The following is a 21,329-nucleotide window of genomic DNA, read 5'->3' on the forward strand; positions in this document are numbered from 1 at the left end:
TATATCAAAGACCTATAGTTATCTATAGGTCTTTGGATATATTTATAGCGTCGTTTTGGACCTAAACATTCCCTTTTTCAAAATCGGCAAAATAAAGTTATTAAAATATTAAATCTTATGCTTTAGAGAACGATAAAATATATTAAATTTAGACATAGCATGTGTCAATGTGATAAACTAGTATAGCCAGCAAAATGCTTTATGTGGCGCGGGTACACGATTTTGATTGAGAGATAGCGGAAGTATTAAGTAAATGCAGATATACCTCTGCTATATTAAATGTAAGATAACATACTAGTAGATCAGAACTTTATGTAAACCTTATACACGGAATATTGTTTACGAAATAACAGGAGCAATGGTTAATACAAATGATATAAATAGTTTGAAGAGCACATTAATGGTAACGAATTGCATTTTCTTCCGTTAGTGTTAGACGTACCAATTGAACTATGTTGTACATTTTATGGTGGGTGGGTGGGGGTGTACACCGGATCCACCCTCCTCTTAACCGTCACAGATTACTATATCCTGGAATGCTTTCAAAATCTAAATAATGAGTAATCATGAGTAACACTCATAGACTTACCGCGATTAGGTCACAGATTTAACCACCCACAATTCCGAGTATACATATCCATAAAACAGATAATAATAAATAATACGATAATTGTGTTAGATAGTTATGCGCGTGATCACATGCCTTCAAATGTATTGCACATTGTATGGAAACCCAGGTTAAATTGTTCGATATTACATCAGTATATCAGCCGATAGACAACACAGCCATGATTGTGATTAAAGGGACTTATTCACAGATGATCGAAATGACAATTTTCCAACTTTGTGTCAAAGATTGAACATAATTAAACATAGACTCATACTTAAGACACTTTTTTTGTTTCTGCGTTATCAGCATTAGAAATTGATAAAATTATAAAGCGGTGCACACGCGAAACGATTGAATACAATTTATTTTTTCTGTTCTTTTCTTTATAATTTAGGACTTACGTATATTGCTTATAAAAAGTATTAAATGCTGATCCTCGTGCAACAACACGTATGGTAAGAATGTTAAGGCTATATTTTTGTGTCCAAAGGTTAGTGATAAGTGCAGGTGAGGTATGTGGGTTTTTGTTGCTTTAATTTTATTTTTGTAATACAGTTGAGCTATTAAATAATAAGGTTAACTTTTAAAGTTTTTTAATAACGAACTACATAAAATGACAAGATCTTTGAACAAGTCCCTTTATTATAAAACTCAACCATAGCTTATAAAACTATACATGATTAACTGGACACATGGACAAATGGTGTCTGATGTATAAACAGTTTTATATAGTTTTTAAGGTACGCATTTAATGTGACGTGACTTCAGATTGTGGACATATTTGAAGTGTATCAGTAAATGCCTTAAATTGCTAGATTTTAACAACGGAACCGTAGAGCTCAATTTTTAATAAAATAATTTCATTATTGTTTTGATTATTATATAATTCAAGAAAGAAAACAAGATTGTCACAAGCGGGTTTCGAACCAGCGTCCTTTGAATTCAAAGTATATTGCCATCTTTGCTCTTATATACGTACAGTCAATTCATGCTTGATATCAGCGATCTACGTGGTGTAACAAAATTTAACGAAAACATCATTCCAAATGTATTAAGTCGTTTCGCGTTTGTAACGCGTTATAATTTTATCAATTTCAAATGATGTTAATTCATAAACGAAGCTTTCTTTTCATAACGATTCAACGTCATAAGTGGTCTTAAGCTTCCAAACGTAAAGCGTACTTTGTTTGTTTGAATCAATGACACACAGTTGGACACTTGACAATATATCGTTTTTATGCGTAGTAGTTCTTTTTGAATGCTCTGAGCTTTTATGTACCCGGAAGGCCAATAGCTGGGAGTTGGATTATTGCAACTATTCTGCGTAGTATTTATAACAGAATTTCTGCAAGGTTTACGGGTACTCAATTTTCGGCAAGACCATTTGGTCGAGCGTTGGAATACGAATTCAAAACCGAGGATCGAACCCAAGACAAGCCACAACGCGGGTTAAGAAAATGAGTATAAATGAGTCGTGTTCTGAGAAAACTGGGCATAATGCATGTGCGTAAAATGTCGTCCCAGATTAGCCTTGTAGTCCGCACAGGCTAATCAGGGACGAAACTTTCCGCTTTTATGACATTTTTCGTTTAAATGAAGTCCCTTCTTAGTAAAAATCCAATTAACGCGGAAAGTGTCGTCCCTGATTAGCCAGTGCGGACTGCACAGGCCTATCTGGGACGACACTTTACGCACATGCATTTTGAACAATTTTCGCAGAACAAGACACAAATTATCTTCACGGCCATTCTACCCCTACCTCTGATTCATGTAAGGCAGTTGTCATTTCGTGGCAGCAGTATGAGAATAAGAACTGGTAAAATAAACCACTACCAAAGAAAATGGTTTAATAAATGCGACAGTTAACGTTTTCGCTAAATTATTGATGAAAAGCATTACAAACGCTGTATCCATTTTACGATTTCGATTAATAATTATCAACGAACATAAGTATAAACATTGTTTTAGTCAGGATAATTATTTTGCTTAATTGAATATATTGTATACATTTTTTTTTTGAATCTATGCCATTTTGCCAAAGTGTGACATGTCCCGTAAACTTACATGTAAGTCCGGTTGTTAAATGTTCAACGTTACTTAGTACGTGTTTTAACAGTTTCGCAAATACTGAAGTTTTGACTAAAGTAATTGAACATCTCAACATCGTACTTTTGTGCTTTCAAAAGTCCCTTCAATGTACTCAATATATATTTGCCACACAACTCATCTGAGATTATTCCCGTCAGTAAAAAATAACAAAGAGTTTGTTTCCAATACGTGAATTGCAACATGTAAACCTGTCAACAAAAGTCCCCATACTTAACACTCTTTACCTTTGTCCTATCAAATCTAATCAACTTGCTTGTAAAGCAATTCCAAACTAGTGCATTTTAACACGCCATAATAAATCCTCAAATAAAATCGAAGTAGACTTATATTATATTGCGGCTTGCCCACACTTGTGCTTTATAGTAACAATAAATAATAGAATAATAATAATAATAATAATAATAATAATAACTAGTAATACTAGTAATACTAATGATGATGATAATGATCATGATGATCTATGCGTTGTTAAAGACTCCTCTATGCCTGTGACAATACCAGAATGCAAACGCGTGTAAGATCAAGGATAGTATATGCAGGAAAACTTAGGTTAATGAAAACGGTCGGTTTCACAACACGATACATTTCCGGTAATGGCATCGAAATGAAAAGGTGTAATATATTATCTCATAATATTAAATCGAACCTGTAACTCGCTATAACAAAAAATACTGCAGATATAACCACTAAAATATATGGCATTCCTCATAAACTAAGTTAAAACACACAAGGTGTGTATATATATATATTTAATTAAATATGTAAACATTCTGACTTCAGTGGATGGAGCTTTAATAGCATATGAACATATTTCAAAATTAATCAAGTTAATTAGACATAAAGCTTTATCTGAAAGACAGATAACACTTTCATATAATACTTAAAAATGGACAATTTAACCATTTTATATAATTTATTGATGACACGGCAATGCAATGAAACCAGGTTTTAGTTACTATTGTGATTTAATTAATTGTGCAATCCCAAACAAGGTCTGCATGTAAATTGTAAGCGACCAACACACACAGTTGAAGAACAAGGTCAACATAATAACTTAAGCTAATGAAAAGAAAGTTTTTTTACACATGTTTTTAGAAACTGTGACTTTTATCTCGACCCACCTCGTCCGAAATGTCATCCGAAATGAGGTCTGCATATATATGCAGCTTACATGAACAATTTCAATGCAATATCTCCATTCAAACTCAAGTACTAGCAATTCACCGGGAACGATTGCTATATTTTTAAGGAGCAGTGAACTCGACATGACTGTATCAATATGCAATCCAAATGTATTCCATTATGTAAACTACATCACCGTCTATCATCAACAGCGGAAATGATGACCAGTGAAGCTAAAGTAAACAAACCCTCCATGGAGAGCAGTGGGTATTTACCTAAAATATCGAATAATTACTCTCTCTTGGAGAACCATTGCGTGTTAGGCATCTTACAGAAAGATTGATATGTTTAAAATGTGTATCTATATTGCAATACATATTGATGAAACGTTATTTACACAAATGTATGACTGCTTTGTACCGGTTTGAAATTGGTACTTCTCGAAGAAACAGCTTTTCTTTTATGATTACATGGTTTGTCATCGTGTATGGAGTTGATTTCATATTCTTATAGGCAATATATACCATCTTAACGCAATTTATGGTCTTGGTTTGATAATTGTTCGTAGAAATCTATAAAAATAAAATAACTGTAGTGTACGGCGAATAGTTGTTTATGGCAAAAGTGTTTGGTGAATAGTTAACGTCATGTACGGCGAATAGTTGCAGCGTATTGGCATTTTAACACTAGTCTGATAATTGATTATAATCAAATACATAGTATAGTGAAAACTGTCCCTTGAATGTTAATTCATTTGAATGTTTAACCTATTTTACCACGCCTATGCAGTAAACTGCTTTTTTAGTGGTTGCAAAACCATAGACGTAGTTATCTACGTCTCTGCAAATACCATTTTCAGGCGAAAACTCGTTCTGATATATGTTCCAAACATACACTGCCGGAACACGTACCGTTACACTTGTTTCACTTTTTAAAATAGAATCTATCCACAATATAGAGTTATGCTTAAGAGGAAAAATCAGAATGACGTATATGCCACTGCAAATTGAATTTTGAATACGGTTTGCAACCCCAGCAGGCAAGATGCTTATCAAATGGTCAGTGGGGAATTTCCAATAATATATGTATACCGGAAAAAGCAACTTTTTGGAAACACCCACTAATCTGCTGGTACAAATAAACATGACCCGTTTATAATCCTTTCAAATCACACACCGTATCAACTGTTATTATTTAAACGAAGCTATCATTGGTTGATATAATGTACCAGCGTTGTTTGTACCGGGGTGATTAGTGGGTTTTTCTAAACTCGTGCTTTTCCGGGATCAGTATATATAGTCATCTAAGAAAATTAATTACTATTCATTATTAGATTTTGAATCTAAATGAAATTATGTAGACATTAATGAGCATTTAAATTGCATTCAAATGAATAAAGTTTCAATAAAGTATCCATTTATATTGCCTTAACAAAAACAGAAGTTAAGTCAGATTATCTTATTAATCTTACAGATCGCCATCTTTTCATTTTTAGGCGCGTTTTTTTGACACGTACTTGTTTATTCCTTTTTAACCAGGTCACATAACTGTCATGAATATTAATGATTTGTACATGTTTTAGACTCGTATTTGATTGGTCTACAAAAATATACATGTACTTTAATCATTGCACTATCTAAACTGGTGACAGAGAAAATATGCCCCAAAATTGTTGCAAATTAAAATGATTGTAAGAAAATATTTTTTGAAGATAAATATATATTTGTAAAGTCAAGTCTTTTCCCTTTTTAATGATGTATAAATCTAAACTTTTAACTTTGTTTTTGATCCCCGCAGTAATACGCAAACACAGCACATGTGCTGAAATTTAAACAATCGCGGCGCCATGTGCGTTTGCGGTATAACGCTACAACGCTGTGAACAAAAAGTCAGCCGAGTTCCAATAATAAATTACACGAGTTGTATATCAAATCCTGATTGGAATCCACTTGTAAGTAAATATTTTATCGATTTATATTGATTTTAAAACATGACTAAAATGAAATACACTAGAGTCGTATTTAACTAAAATACGGACTTCACAATGTTCGATCGATGTAGCAGGTGCCCGTAATTCAAAATTTTCGGGGAGCATATAGTTGCAAGTTTGAAGCTCCTTCCGTACTTCCTTCCTTCCGTCACACTTTTGTTACCGTTTCTCATAGCACCTTCAATACTTTACCGATCTCTTTCATTTTTGGCATGTAGGTACCTTGCATTGACCTCTACCTTTTGATGAGGTTTGAGGTCACTGGGTCAAGGTCAAGGTCACCGAGGCTAATAATAATATACATTTTTCGTCCCACTTTTGTTACCATTTCTCATAGCACCTTCAATACTTTACAGATCTCTTTCATAGGTTTTAGGTCACTCGGTCAAGGTCAAGGTCACCGAGGCTAACAATAATATACTTTTTCCGTCACACTTTTGTTACCGTTTCTCATATCACCTTCAATACTTTACCGATCTCTTTCATACTTGGCATGTAAGTACCTTGCATGGACCTCTACCTTTTGATGAGGTTTGAGGTCACTGGGGTCAAGGTCACCGAGGCTAATAATAGAATTTTCCGTCACACTTTTATTTTACAGTTTTTCATAGTACCTTCAATACTTTACCGATCTCTTTCATATTTGGCATGTAGGTACCTTGCGTGGACCTCTTTCTTTTGATGTGGTTTGAGGTTAATGGGGTCAAAGTCACAGAGGCAAATAATATATTTTTCATTCACACTTTTGTTACAGTTTCTCATATCACCTTCAATACTTTACCGACTACTGAGGTCAAGGTCATGGTCACCGAGGCTAATAATAGATTTTTCCGTCACACGTTTATTTCAGTTTTTCATAGCACCTTCAATACTTTACCGATCTCTTTCATATTTGGCATGTTGGTACCTTGCATGGACCTCTACCTTTTGATGAGGTTTGAGGTCACTGGGGTCAAGGTCAAGGTCACAGAGGCTAATAATATATTTTTTTAGGTGGTTATTAACACATAGATTGACAAAGCGCATCATCGGGGAGCATCCATCAGTTGCACTGATATTCTTGTTTTAAATATAAACAATGCACCACACGTATAATTTGGCCATAAAACGGTCTCAGAGTAAATAATATAATTAAATTGATTTGTTTTATATCGAGATGGTGACGTATTTGCGAAATTTTCATTTATTTTCCCTAACAAACTCAAAACTATTAGCCGTACACAATTTAATTCTATTGTGCAATACGCCGTACACATCAGGTTCTATTCGCCGTACACAACGAATTTTATATTTTAGCCAAACATGTGCATACTAACTTGATTTGTGGGTTGAAGCTTGCAAAAAACGATAGTTTTTGTAATTGTTTTTGCACACCATTGAAAGATTCGGCAAAATTAGAATACTTTCCTCGGACACAAGGAAAAAGATGTCCTAATGAACTTAACTTATGGTAGCTAATGAGATTGATCTATTTCAACACTCGAATGTATTAATAAAGAACTCCAACTACTTACGATAGAAGTTTGATATGCCCACTATTAATTTGTCACACAGGTTTTGGAAAACGTTCGCGATAAAAATGGTGAAAAATTCTTTTCACGAGCACTACCTCTTGCGTGATGTTTACTTTCGCTTCGCTGGTCATCTATTTCCGGTGGTGATGATAGACGGTGTACATACACACACAATTAAAAAAAAAATCCAAACAATCTCACCCAAAACTCAAGAGCGGTAACTGTTCTTATAGTTTGAGAAGCAGTGACATTGACCCAAAACTGAAGAGCGGTAACTGTTCTTATAGTTTGAGAAGCAGTGACATTGACCCAAAACTCAAGAGCGGTAACTGTTCTTATAGTTTGAGAAGCAGTGACATTGACCCAAAACTCAAGAGCGGTAACTGTTCTTATAGTTTGTGAAGCAGTGACATTGACCCAAAACTCAAGAGCGGTAACTGTTCTTATAGTTTGTGAAGCAGTGACATTGGCCCAAAACTCAAGAGCGGTAACTGTTCGTATAGTTTGTGAAGCAGTGACATTGACCCAAAACTCCCCAAAGGAAATCCCAAGCAAGGTCGCAATACAATTTTGCCACAACCAAAGTGTCATCTATATTGTTAAATTCAAACTTAAGTTATTGACCTGAATCCACAAGTTTTACGCCGGCCTCCCGCCCACCCAACCGCAATCTTATAAACAGGATTTTTTTAGTTCGTTTAGAACCTGGTTAATAAAAGCATAAATACACTTTAAAAACTAGTTTTTTTTATTGTTTCAATTTATACATGACTTAAAATACGCTTGAACAAAATTAAGATATAAATTATATAAGGTACTGTTCTCTTAGAGAAATAAACTACAATGTAGCAGTATATTGATCATGGATCTATATGAATTCATTATCAGTATTTCGCTGATAACAGCCAGAGAATGTTAATTAACAGAACTAAGACAGCTTTTTAACAACAACACATTTATTGTTTGTTGAACGGTATATGCATTGATTCAAATTTTATGAGACATTATTCTTCGCTGACATGTTTAACATTTCAAGATGACATTTTATAACAGTAACTGATTTGAAGAATACATTAACAAACCTGTATTTGACTACGTTTTATCAGATTTGTACCATGCAACTGAATATTGATATACATAATTTTAAGATTTCTGTAAATGAAAGGTATAAGAACAAGGTCTAAGCGTGTGCTCTAACTGATGTTTCACAAAACTGTTGCAATCCTTTTTCACAGCAAGCCATTCTAGTCAATAGTTTCACTTAATGATTGCAATTTTGGCTAGTGTTTTTCATTCATTAGTTCGCTTATAAACTAAGTTTGCGTATACATGTACATGTATATGTATCTGGTGATATTTTGCAAACGTCATACATTTGTATTTTGAAGAAAAAAAACACAACAGCAACACATCATGTGTGCATATCAATCAAATCTGCAGCATTTTCTATTTTACTGGCTATTCCTCACGGAAAAAGAAACATAAAGGTCAAAGTGAAAGTTCACTTAATCAAACTATATTACCGGGTTGTATAGCTTTCTGTAAACACGACAGATCAGGAAGCATGCTAGGTATATCACGTTCATGTTGAATGACCTTTTATATCTTCCGTAATGTTAATTTTACAGTATATGATTGACGTTTAATGTTGTGTACACAGAATGAATAACAATGTATGAGCCGCGTTCTGAGAAAACTGGGCTTAATGCATGGGCGTAAAGTCCCAGATTAGCCTGTGCAGTCCGCACAGACTAATCAGGCACGACACTTTCCGCCAAAATTGGATATTTGCTAAGAAGAGACTTCATTTTAACGAAAAATGTCACTGAAGTAGAAAGTGTCGTCCCTGATTAGCCTGTACGCACATGCATTATGCCCAGTTTTCTCAGAACGTGGCTCATGTATGTTCTTAAGATGGAGAATGATGTGAGATCAAGTACTAATGTAGGAAAGTGACTTAATGTTATTTTAGGGACTAATGTATTTTTATACACATAAACATGCGGATGTGTTTTTGAGATATGGTCATAAACTAAACGTTTTTAATTTTACTTCGGTATATGTATATTGTTGGTATAAATAATATCCTAAATAGGTCGGGAATGCAAACAATGAATATAATTGTAATATAAATATTGAAATTAATATGATATGAAAATGATATCAAATAGTATTTTTTAAATTCAATAAAATTCGTTACGCTTGTAGAAGTTAAGAGAATTACAATGAGAAATCTATAATATTACTATAATATCGCTTTACAAGATTGAATTTACTTGTTAAACAGTACTTAAATAATTGTATATTACACCAATTCAGCTGTTTATATTGTAATCACAAACGTGTTTACAAAACTGATTTATTCTGTTGTTTTCTAGTCATAGGTGTGGAATATAGGGGTTTTATAATCGCTTTATTGATGACAAAAACTAAAATTATGCTAAAGAAAAGTTACGTTGTTGCTTGCTATTATATAGAGATATTTTAAGAATGGGTTGTTACTGTTTAGTACTGTATTAAATCCGTATTAATAATCTAATAAAGGTATTTAATAACATTTACAATAACTGGAACATTTAGCCATATTCTAAATAAAATCACATACCCTTTTTTTAAATCCAACAGTCACTTGTTTTGATTCGCTATAGTGTAGTATGGGGATTCCCCTTTCAATTTCCAACGTAGTTTCCTACTGCTCATTAGGTTACTCCCCTTTTACGATGACTACATATAGGACAATCGCATAGTCGTTTAAGGTTTAAAGCTGCATTTACACGGAATTGTGCGATGAGTAATCTATTAAGATTTTTACCTAAGCAAATAAGCTGTATTATCGCTTTATATTTATTTCAAACCTCTTTCCAAGCGGCTTTATTCCTTTCATACAACTTCGTCCCGTCCTTCTGGTAGATTTTTTTGTTAACAAATGACGTTTAACGTATTGCGATTGAACTCTCCAAATTTCCTTATTCGTTCGTGGGACAAAAGAACACGACACCAAATTAAATGGATCGGAAAGGGCTCACGCAGATGCGGCAACCGGCATTTATTAATTGCGTATTTTTGGTTTCACCATTAATTGGTTATTTAGTCACGGATATCTACGGGCAATTCAGTTATTCAATCTGAATCTACTGGAAAAAATTACCTGTTGAAATGGATACGATTGTACAGTGCTTGCAATTCTAAACTATTAAATAATTTGCTTCTTTTGTTGTAGTCAACACGTCCAAAACACTGGTAATACTTACTTCTATACTGTATGTATTAATACGATGCACATATGTATAGGTCTAAATGAAATGCCTGTCCTATTCTGTTCTGGTAAAAAATCGTGATATATATATCGGTCGGATCGGACCCGTTTTTTATTTTATATACTAGTATTGCCATTTTATCCCGAAAACGGGTTATATATCGGTTCAGGGTGTAAACTTTTTACTCATGGTACTTAAACAATAATTAAAGTCAGATAAACAGATAGATACTGTATAATTAATCCATTTATGTCTAGCGTCTAGAAAAAAGGCCTTGGCAAACAGCGTAGACTCATATGAGACGCCGCATGATGCGGCGTCTCATCAGGGTCTGCGCTGTTTGCTAAAAGGAATTTCTGTAAGAAATATTCTAAATATAGAAATAAATATACTAGACATCCCTAATTTTGGAAATAAATTGATCCAATTTAGAAGGATGGGAGAGTCCACTAGGCATAAATGGGTTAACAAAAACAAAACGTTGCATAAAAAATATTTAAAAAAAAACAAGTAAAAAGTTGGATTAGTGTATTGCCACGGCGAGATTCGAACTCAGGACATTTTAGAGCAATACTGAACGCACTTTAGCTGGGCCACTCAGAATTAAGAACAAAACATGCCTTTAAGCCAAGATCTGAACAGGCCCATGGATTATAATTGTATCCGCTTCATGTTTATTTTATTTTTTTAATTTATTTTGTGTGAATCAGGAACAATATGTTTTGGAGCAGATGTCATCTTGGTGTCATTTGTTATCTAACTTCTCCATTTATTATTCCATGTTTAACGAAACAACTTGATCGTCGAAAATAAGCAATTCGCGAAAGCAATTTACTACAGTTACGTCACAGAACTATGAAATAAGTAATCGTGAACGAAAATAAAAGCGAACATTTGAAAGTGTTTAGGGGGTCAGCCATCCTGACACATTCTATAGCAGCATAAGGTGAACAAGTTCCTTTTGAAGTACATCTACATATAAACAGCGTAAGGGTGATTCTGTCTATAGAGTAGTTTCCCTTTGATCGCGTATTTTCATTAGAAGGTGCTATGATTACTACTATAACCAGTTGTAATACTACCTTTACTACTTCAACTACAACTACCACTACAATTATGCTTACAACTACTACAACTACTATTATAACTTTGATATAACTATTTATATATCATAACTACTTAAATTACTACAACTGTTACAACAACAGCAGCAGCAGCAGCTACAACAACAACAATTAATACTACTACTTCTACTACTACTACTACAACTTCTACATCTACTACTACTACTACTACTACTACTTCTACTACTACTACTACTACTACTACTGCTACTACTACTACTACTACTACTACTACTACTACTACTACTACTACTACTACTACTACTACTACTACTACTACTACTACTACTACTATTACTACTACTACTACTACTACTACTACTACTACTACTACTACTACTACTACTACTACTACTACTACTACTACTTCTACTACTACTACTACTACTACTACTACTACTACTACTACTACTACTACTACTACTACTACTACTACTACTACTACTACTGCTACTAGTACTACTACTTATACTACTAATTCTACCACTTCTACTACTACTACTACTACTACTACTACTACTACTACTACTACTACTACTACTACTACTACTACTACTACTACTACTACTACTACTACTACTACTACTACTACTTCTACTACTACTACTACTACTACTACTACTACTACTACTACTACTACTACTTCTACTACTACTACTTCTACTACTACTACTACTTCTACTGCTTCTACTTCTACTACTACTATTACTACTACTACTACTACTACTACTACTACTACTACTACTACTACTACTACTACTACTACTACTACTACTACTACTACTACTACTACTACTTCTACTACTTCTACTACCACTACTACTTCTACTGCTTCTGCTACTACTACGACTACTACTACTACTACTACTACTACTACTACTACTACTACTACTACTACTACTACTACTACTACTACTACTACTACTACTACTACTACTACTACTACTACTACTACTAACTACTACTGCTACTAGTACTACTACTAATACTACTTCTTCTACCATTTCTACTACTACTACTATTACTACTACTACTACTACTACTGTCACTACTACTACTATGTTGTTGTTGTTGTTGCGATGTTGGATGCTCATTTACCTCATAAGTCGGTGCAGCAATTTTACAAAAACGAACAAATCACGACAGTTTATATCCATTTTTTTCATATAAATATACAACCAAATCAATAAATAGTCATTGCCCATTAGTATTATACGCAACTCGGTTTCTTCGACACCAACTAAGCACGCAATTGTAAGAAATGCGCCTTAGGCAGACGACAGAAGACAGAAGGTATGAGATCCAAGCGATTAAAAGGTATAAATACGAAATAAATAAATAAAGACAAACAAACGAACACAGTAAACAACAAATATGAATACAACCATGTCGACATAAATTTGTGTTAAACGACTTAAATGTTTACAGTGTGATGAGTTGGTTTTCATTTGATGTACACGTATTTATTACGTGTTTATAAAAAATCTATCTGAACCACTCTACGATGCAATCGGTATGTTTGACCGACATAATATTATAATATTTCCGATTTATATGATAATATATTATTTCTGAACTCAATATTACATAGACGAGTGCATTTCCGTGACAACAATAGGCGAGCACGTAACGTTGCGGATTTGCTAATACATATTTCTAGATGTTATTGCATCGTTTAACAATAATGGAATAATACTTACGACGTCTATACTTAATAATGCCATTACAAATTCAAAGTGGTTTGAACATAAGTAATATGCAATTTTATTTTTCACAAATTTTGAGATCGATTAATAAAGGTTTCTTCAGTTGCTCGTCAATTCTGTCATTTCTTCAAAGCCTTCATCTATACTCTCTTCGTCTGTGAATTCGTCGTCATCACTGTCGTCTGTTGAATGAAGAAGCGAGTAAATTTCGTCTGCGAGCGATTCCGCCAATTTTTGCGATTCAATCGGCAATCCCGAATTTTTCAAAATATCGCCTGTCGAGTTCTGGGTAAAACTATGCTCCGGGGCCAAAGCGCAATCAACCGAATTTAAACAACCATTGTTTATACTGTGTGTACCAATAGTTGAAAGACCTATAGTTTCGTCTTCAGCGATTGTGTCGCATTGTTCGCACAAACTACCACTAGCAACATCGTTTGGAAACGCGTTTGGGATGTGTACCATTTGCCCAGCTGGATACAAATTCTCAAACATGTATTGCAACTGTAGCAATCTATAGTGCTCGTAAAGTTGGCACTGGATTCCCAGTACTAATGGATGACTAGTCGGCAACTTTTCTATCTCGATAAGGTATCGTAAAGCCTCATGTGCACAGTCTAAATAACCCGTGAAAAACATGTTACATGGCTCAACTGTCGATAACGATGGGAGCTGTGGTTCATCCTGGTGATTTGTAACCTTTTTCATGTTATTCGATGAACCAATGAAATTGTTTTGTTCGAAACTGTAAGAATCCTGGTGCTCCAGGTGCTGCAAGCCGCTACTGTAGATTGGTGATGTATTCACGTGCTGCATTGTCGTCTGGTATGAGGTGTGGCGTATTCGAACTGAAAGAAGAAACAATCTCGATTTGAAATGTAAAACAATCTTATACAAACTCATGTGGTTTCCTTTTGAAATTATTGTAACAATTGAAGCTTTTTATTCTCTGCAGACGACCCTACTGTAAAATATGTTCTGTTTAGTTATATTGGTACATGCGGTCTTTCATATCTGTAAAATTTAACATTTTCCGTAACAATGATTCGTTATCACAAATATATTTATGTTAATTTGAATAAGATAAATATACCTCTTAAATTTGCAATGAATAGCTTACAACGTACATAAGTGCAAAAGCATGGTACATCTTTTGACACGACAATTGCCCACGATCACACAGTAACGACACATACATATCAAACATGTGTTCCGATGTTGGTAGAGATATCTCAATAGGAGATCAAGTAAACTAACTATCGTCGTCGTACAACTAATCACGGGCTACATCTTCAGAATTTAAATGACACTTGATCGCTGTCGTACAAGATCTTATCTATTGCAAGTAGGTGACATTAGTTAACAAAACACGAAATTACCAACTGACTCAGCAAAATTGACTTCAACGCTTTCACACAATTAAAGCCACACACCTTGAAATGAAATTCATGGTATAGTAAATTTAAGTATAAATAAGAAACATATTTTATCTATGCCAATAAGAATATATCTGGTGGTAACAAGGTAGAAATCCGTCTCTTTTGCGCTTTAAAACCTAACAATAATCGCGTTTGTCGAAACGGACGTATATGTCTAGAAATCCTACTTTCGGTTTTAAAGCGGTAATGTTTGAATAAAAAAGAATGACTTGCTAACTAGGCTATTTATTTAATTGTATCTATCTCAATTACAATATATATGGTGGTAACAAGGTAAAAATCCGTCTTTTTTACGCTTAAAACTTAAAAATAATCGCGTTTGTCGAAATGTACGTATACGTATAGAAATCCTACTTACGGTTTTAAAATTAAAAATAAATAATAAATTACTAGCTAACAAGGCTCTAGATTTAAAAACAATTTTGAACACGTTCAAATTGCATCTATATGTATTGATTAACATCTACTTTATTTCAAGGTGTGTGGCTTTAACAAAAAAGACATTTCCAATGTGTTTTAAAACTTTACTTATGTTGAAGCACGGACGCAGTATATTAATATTAAATGATATTGAAGTTCTTGTTTAATAAAAATGGTTTCTGCACTTGTACTAACGCAACATAAAACAAAGTTTGGCTAAACTTCGACTATATTTTAGAATATAAACGTCATAATATTTTTTATATCAAAATGGGAACCGCCATCACGCTTATTGTGTTTAAACACCAGAAGAAACAACGCAAACATAAGAAAATCTTAACATTAATTATTCAAAACACTTCTTAAATTTAATCCATTTATGCCTAGCGTTTAGAAAAAAAGGCCTTTGCAAACAGCGTAGACCCAGATGAGTCTCATCAGGGTCTGCGCTGTTTGCTTAAAGGAATTTCTGTAAAAAATATTCTAAATATAGAAAAAAGTATACTAGATATCCCTAATTTTGAAAATACATTGATCCAATTTAGAAGGATGGGAGAGTCCACTAGGCATAAATGGGTTAAGTTCACCTACGATGGTTTCAAGGCCGGAGTTTCGAAATGCGCTTAAAACAGTAAATAAAGGCGTGGAACGCTGTAACAAAGTGTTAAACTAATCAGAAAATGGTAACAGCTGTTTGGATTAAACTCTCCTTTGTGAACCTTATTGCAAACTTTATGAAAACTGAGAACGATATTTATTAGAAAATTCATTTAGAGCGGCTGAGTGCAGCCAATTCTGCCATTAAATGAGTTAATTAAAGATTTGATAGACTTTGGGAAAAACAGCAAAACAATGTCATATCGGGATACACTTCCTCGGTGAAACATTAATTCTTTAATTGAATTAACGAGTGCAATTGTAAAACGTTTTGCATATAAATGGATTGAATACGTGTAATACCTTACACACGTGCGTATTTATTTGAAATTTGACATGATACCAGTGTTCGCGTTTACTTAAAATTCCGCAGAGTCCCTGGGAATCAGTGCCTACAAACATGTCTTGTCCCATACAAATAGGTCGAGTCTAATGGCAGATTTTGTTGAGTCGCATACAGATTTGGTTGATTCACATATAGATTTAGTTGATGGCATACACATTTGGTCGAGTTCCACAAAGATTTGGTGGAGTCCCGTATATATTTGGTCGAGTCACATTGAGTCCCATACAAATTTGGTTGAGTCTTATACAGCTTTGGTCGATTCCTACACATAGTTTGTGGACTCCCAGATAAATTATATCGAGCCCCATACCGATTTAATCGAGTCTCATACGTATTGGGCTGATTTCCTTACATATGTAGTTGAGTCCCGTACATATTTGGTTGAGTTCTAATATTTGGATCCATTTATGTTTTCAAGTAATTTAAAATTATCCTTACTAAATAAATATACTTCCTGTCTGTAATAAATGTCAATAGTCATTGTGGAAATATAATGCAGTACTTGCATAAAATTAAAGACGTTTATAGACAAACAAAAACAATTTAACAAAATGAATTTCTCGAATACATAGTAACATGATGAATTGAAATCGCGGACATTTGTTCGTTTCTTTATCATTTTTCTGTGACATAAAAACTTGCTATTTGAACCAAAGTTACTATGTGACTGAAATGTTATTTGCGTTCATGAGAAGCAACATGCAATATATCATTGCGTCCATGAAACTCATTCCGTTATTAGATATCTTCACGGCGTTAACGCGAAATCTGTTTATACAAAAAGTCGATGTAATAAAAGCTAATGATTATCAGCGCTAGAAAAGAAGTCGTTAATTGAGCACTCCTTGGTATATAGATATGAGTCTCGCTCTACGAAATAGTGGCTTAATTCAAGAGCGTAAAGTGCCGTATCAGATATGGAATTTTTTGTTTGAAAAAGTCTTTTGTAAACGAACACCCATGATAGGGTGAAAGTGTCCTTCCTTATTAATACCATGCGGTCTCCACAGGCTTATCTGGGAAGACACTTAACTCAAGTGCATTAAGCCTGTTTTCACAGATTGTGACTCGTATTATTTTGACCATGTTCTTGCGTTTTATAAGATCACTTAAGAAGCCAACTATTTCCGCAGTATATTTATTTACCGATCGATTAACAACTCTTAGTTCAGATACCGTCTATACAACAAATTAGACATTATGCCGATCTTGTTTAATACACTCATGATAACTTATTTCGTTGTTTATTGAACAATAGACAACGATAAATCGAAAATCAATACAATCAAAGTTAAAGATTGCCTAACTTTAGTATCATATATACGTATTGTTATTGTCGCTTTACCTACTCTTTACTTTGGTAAAGGTCTGCACGTGCAAAAGGCACAGCTCAATGCGACAATTAAACACCGATACAATATAAATCATAAGCGTTATACTGTAAAGTTCTAAAGTATAGGATTTCTGAAAATTGACATTTTAGTAATAATAATTTTATAATCAATATGATTTATGATAAGTGCCAACAACACAATTTTAAGTTATCTTTGTACTATCGTAAGCTGCGTTGTTTACTTTTCAAATCACAAGTACATATTACAAATTGCTAATCAGAAAGTTGTAACAAATTGAAAATTCATTTTTTTTTATATTTTGATTGCATTTAGTATACTTTTGTATAAAGACGTACTGAAACAAAATCTCCTGTATCTCTGATTTAACAAAATAATTACCTGGTTAAAACGCCGATCTATCCATACCACTTTTAGATTAGATTGGTTAAAGGTGAACTTGTTTTGTCATTTATTACGAGTAAATCCAATATCCACTGTCATTATAATTATGACAGCAATGTTCCAATTTTAATACGCAACAATCAGTTTTTTAAAATCAGCAAATTAATAATATAATTAAAAAAATCCAAAATTCGTTTTCCTTTTTTGGATAGTACTGTTGTATATTTGCTTACTGACTTGAATGTGCAAATAATTCGCTAAACTTCTAAACCACCGAACCGGTCTCAAATCGATTCACAAAAGTGCGGCAGATGTTTTTAAACGACAGCTGTGTCGATCGAGCACGCCCGGTTTTATCCAATAGCTAACAAAGGCTGCAGACGACAAATAAGGGCTACATAACCCTCGGTCCCCTTTAAAGGTTGCGATATTGTGTGAATGTAACATATGTAGCGGAATTTTCAAGTAAGAATTGACTCCCGATATCGATTTTGCCGAAGGCTTTGTGCAAAATAGAAAACTAATATACTGCTGCCACTGGCATTAAATCATGAAGCTGTTTGTCCAATAATCGTTAAATATTAAATTATCTCCGTTTTCCAGTTATCGGACGTTTCAAATTCATCTTCATGGGAAATTGTCACCCGTGTGAATATTCTTTGTAATTAGACACAAAGAGGCTGTTGATATACATGTATTCGGTATCGATTGTCTTGTATTATATCAGGTACCAATACAATAACAAGAGGTTCGAGCACAGTTGTGGATTTTTTCTTTCTTAAATATCATGTTTGTTTTATACCGAAACTCTATAGTTCCGATGTTTATATTTATCAATTTAAGGCATTTAATGACAAACTTCTAAACATGCCAAAATCTGTGAAAAGGTCCCTTTAGTGTCTTATTGCGTAAATTAAAAAGTCAGTAAAAAGGGCAGTGAATCATAGTGCATACACTACTTTGAAACCCAAATAGATTAACCCATTTATGCCTAGCGTCATGAAAAAAAGGCCTTGACAAAAAGCGTAGACCCAGATGATACGCCGCATGATGCTGCGTCTCATCAGGGTCTGCGCTGTTTGCTTGAAGGAATTTCTGTAAGAAATATTCTAAATATAGAAATAAATATACTAGACATCCCTAATTTTGGAAATAAATGGATCCAATTTAGAAGGATGGGAGAGTCCACTAGGCATAAATGGGTTAATGGAACGCTCGAGGGGTACAACAATTACTTAATTTCAAATATGATAATATTTCAGGAAAGTACCACCTTAGCCGGTGCCAAAGAAATGTAGGTAAATATCTGACAGTATTATTGTTTATTTGGTCGCATATTAATGCTAACGAACATTTTCACATCTCATGCTATTTCAACATCCTATTTCCACTGTGTATCGTGTCAAGAAACAAATTGCGGCCGTTGTATTGCATAGGCTTGCTGTTTTTATAGTGAAGTGTATGATACCATAGTGCTGTTTTATTAAAATGGCAGCTTTGTAAGCCGAACAGACTATAGACTTATACAATTTATTCATGGTTTCCGATTACATGAAATTGTTCAACGTAACCTTAACCAGGCTCGGGATAATTTATGTAACGTATCATGTTAATTATTTTTAATATTCTAATATTCTTATTTTCAAATTCACCGTCCAAAACCACAACATATGAAGGTTTAGATGCATAAACTGACAAGACTTACCTTTGCATAACAAGGTATCTCATATTCCCTAATAATATAAATATTTGTTTGTCGATCTTAAAAATGAATTACCGATACATTCCTTGCTCCAAATAAAGAAAGCCACAAAGATACCGGGAAATGCCATGTTATTTAATACTGTTAATACTGTGAAACTGTGCATTTACATTCAAGTCATCGCAACATGGATATAACTTTGCATTTCTTGTAAACGATATTTATTTTTCGCCGTTGTCAATGCCCTTAGAAGCCCTTAAACAACAAAGAGAATCCAAATAACGCTCTCCTCACTCCCTCCAACCCACATTCCACTAGAAGTGCGTGCTTAAACCCGCAAAGTCACCGTGCATAATTGCCTTTGAGTATTTCAAAGGGGTTTATGCAGTATTTACATATTTTATTATCGTAGACCGTGCATTTTATAGTAATTGTACCTGCTGGCCCGAATCATTGCTTAATGCTGGTAAATGCGTCAATGATTCGGGATTTGAAGATTGTTAAAATTCATAAAATTGGTCTTTACATTACGGACAGGTATGCATTTAAATTTATGATAAAAAAGTATAACTCGTGCGAGCAGTATACGATTATTATTATTATTATTATTATTATTATTATTATTATTATTATTATTATTATTATTATTATTATTTATTATTATACCTGATTTGTATAGCGCACATAGTTGTGCGTTCAAAAGCGCTTCACATGAAATTACATGACAACGCAACCATAATTATAACAAGATGTATAAACAAAATAGGTAAAAACATACAACACGGTTGAAGGAATTCATCTAAAAGTACTATATACATGATAAAATATAATACATGATAAACCCCAGCTGAAGACAACTATAGTTTGTATGATTTAGAAAATGACACCGTATAAATGTTGTTAAATTTAATGATATACGAAATATTATATGAAAATATATGAAGAAAAAAGTCGATTTAAAAAACAAATGGATTTCCAAGAACACGTGTAATGACAAACACTATTGGTAGTGAGGTGTCATTCTGGACCAGCAGACGATTTATTCCATAAATCTTACGGAGGAGTCCGGAGATAGCCGATGTATCATGATTGGTGAGGTGTGTGCAAATTAAAATTTCAACCGTTAAAATTCTCCCACGGAGTCAGTGCCACCTGTGACCGCATCAGTTTCCGGAAATACGGGAAAAAACTGCTATTTTTAAAATCCCTATTTTAAAACTGCCATCGCTTGTTCATTGGTGGCCCCATAATTTTCGCACGGAGTTTAACCCCTAAGCGGCATACCTGACCAAATATAGGCCTCTGTATCGCAATGTGGCACACTGACATCGAAAATCGATGGTAATTATTACAATTGATTTTCACAGGCGGCGTTGGCTAATTTATTCGCGCAATTTACATCGCTTTAGCATTTTAACAGCTGCTTCCTTAAACTTCGGAAGCACCTTTTACTTCATTTTCCAGTGTTGTTGTTAGTGTTGTTGTTATTTTTATAATTAATAACAGATGTAACAGCAGTAGCATCATCAGAAGCAATTACAGCTGCGCAACAGTTGCAGCTGTCACTAGTAGTGACAATAGCGGGGCGGTGCGTTGT

At 33.9% G+C, this 21,329-nt stretch overlaps 2 protein-coding genes across 5 annotated transcripts in view; both read right to left on the minus strand.

Moving 5' to 3' along the window:
- Positions 1–10,008, minus strand: part of LOC127852932 (tumor necrosis factor alpha-induced protein 3-like) — a 32,389-nt gene extending 22,381 nt beyond the window's left edge. The window contains exon 1 of one of the 2 annotated variants that reach the window (XM_052387011.1): positions 9,951–10,008. The gene's annotated coding sequence lies outside the window, so the exon portion shown is untranslated. Of the gene's footprint in view, positions 1–589; positions 714–9,950 lie in introns of those variants that run through there. The other variant, XM_052387010.1, reaches the window with a different exon arrangement.
- Positions 10,009–12,867: 2,859 nt separating this feature from the next.
- On the minus strand, positions 12,868–18,388 carry LOC127853432 (uncharacterized). Of its 3 annotated transcripts, none has more exons than XR_008036604.1 (2): positions 14,526–14,755; positions 12,868–14,280 (listed from the first exon to the last, which is right to left on the minus strand). XR_008036604.1 is itself a non-coding variant. In XM_052387966.1 (2 exons), the coding sequence occupies exons 1-2, from the start codon at positions 14,624–14,626 to the stop codon at positions 13,532–13,534; spliced, it is 816 nt and encodes a 271-aa protein (XP_052243926.1). In that variant the 5' UTR covers positions 14,627–14,750; the 3' UTR covers positions 13,479–13,531. The 3 variants fall into 3 exon arrangements, 1 of the variants encoding a protein (XP_052243926.1); XR_008036603.1 differs by lacking the exon at positions 14,526–14,755 and adding an exon at positions 18,028–18,388 and having other exon boundaries at positions 13,479–14,280; XM_052387966.1 differs by having other exon boundaries at positions 13,479–14,280; positions 14,560–14,750.
- Between the last annotated feature and the right edge of the window lie 2,941 nt (positions 18,389–21,329).

Source organism: Dreissena polymorpha, chromosome 12 (assembly GCF_020536995.1).
Source record: "Dreissena polymorpha isolate Duluth1 chromosome 12, UMN_Dpol_1.0, whole genome shotgun sequence".
Classification (NCBI taxonomy): Eukaryota; Metazoa; Mollusca; class Bivalvia; order Myida; family Dreissenidae; genus Dreissena; species Dreissena polymorpha.

Coding starts and splice junctions, on each gene's coding strand:
- LOC127853432 (XM_052387966.1), bottom strand. CDS start 14,626: ATGTGTCGTTACTGTGTGATCGTGGGCAATTGTCGTGTCAAAAGATGT. Junction 14,281..14,559: donor TACCATGCTTTTGCACTTAT/GTACGTTGTAAG, acceptor TTCTTCTTTCAG/TTCGAATACGCCACACCTCA.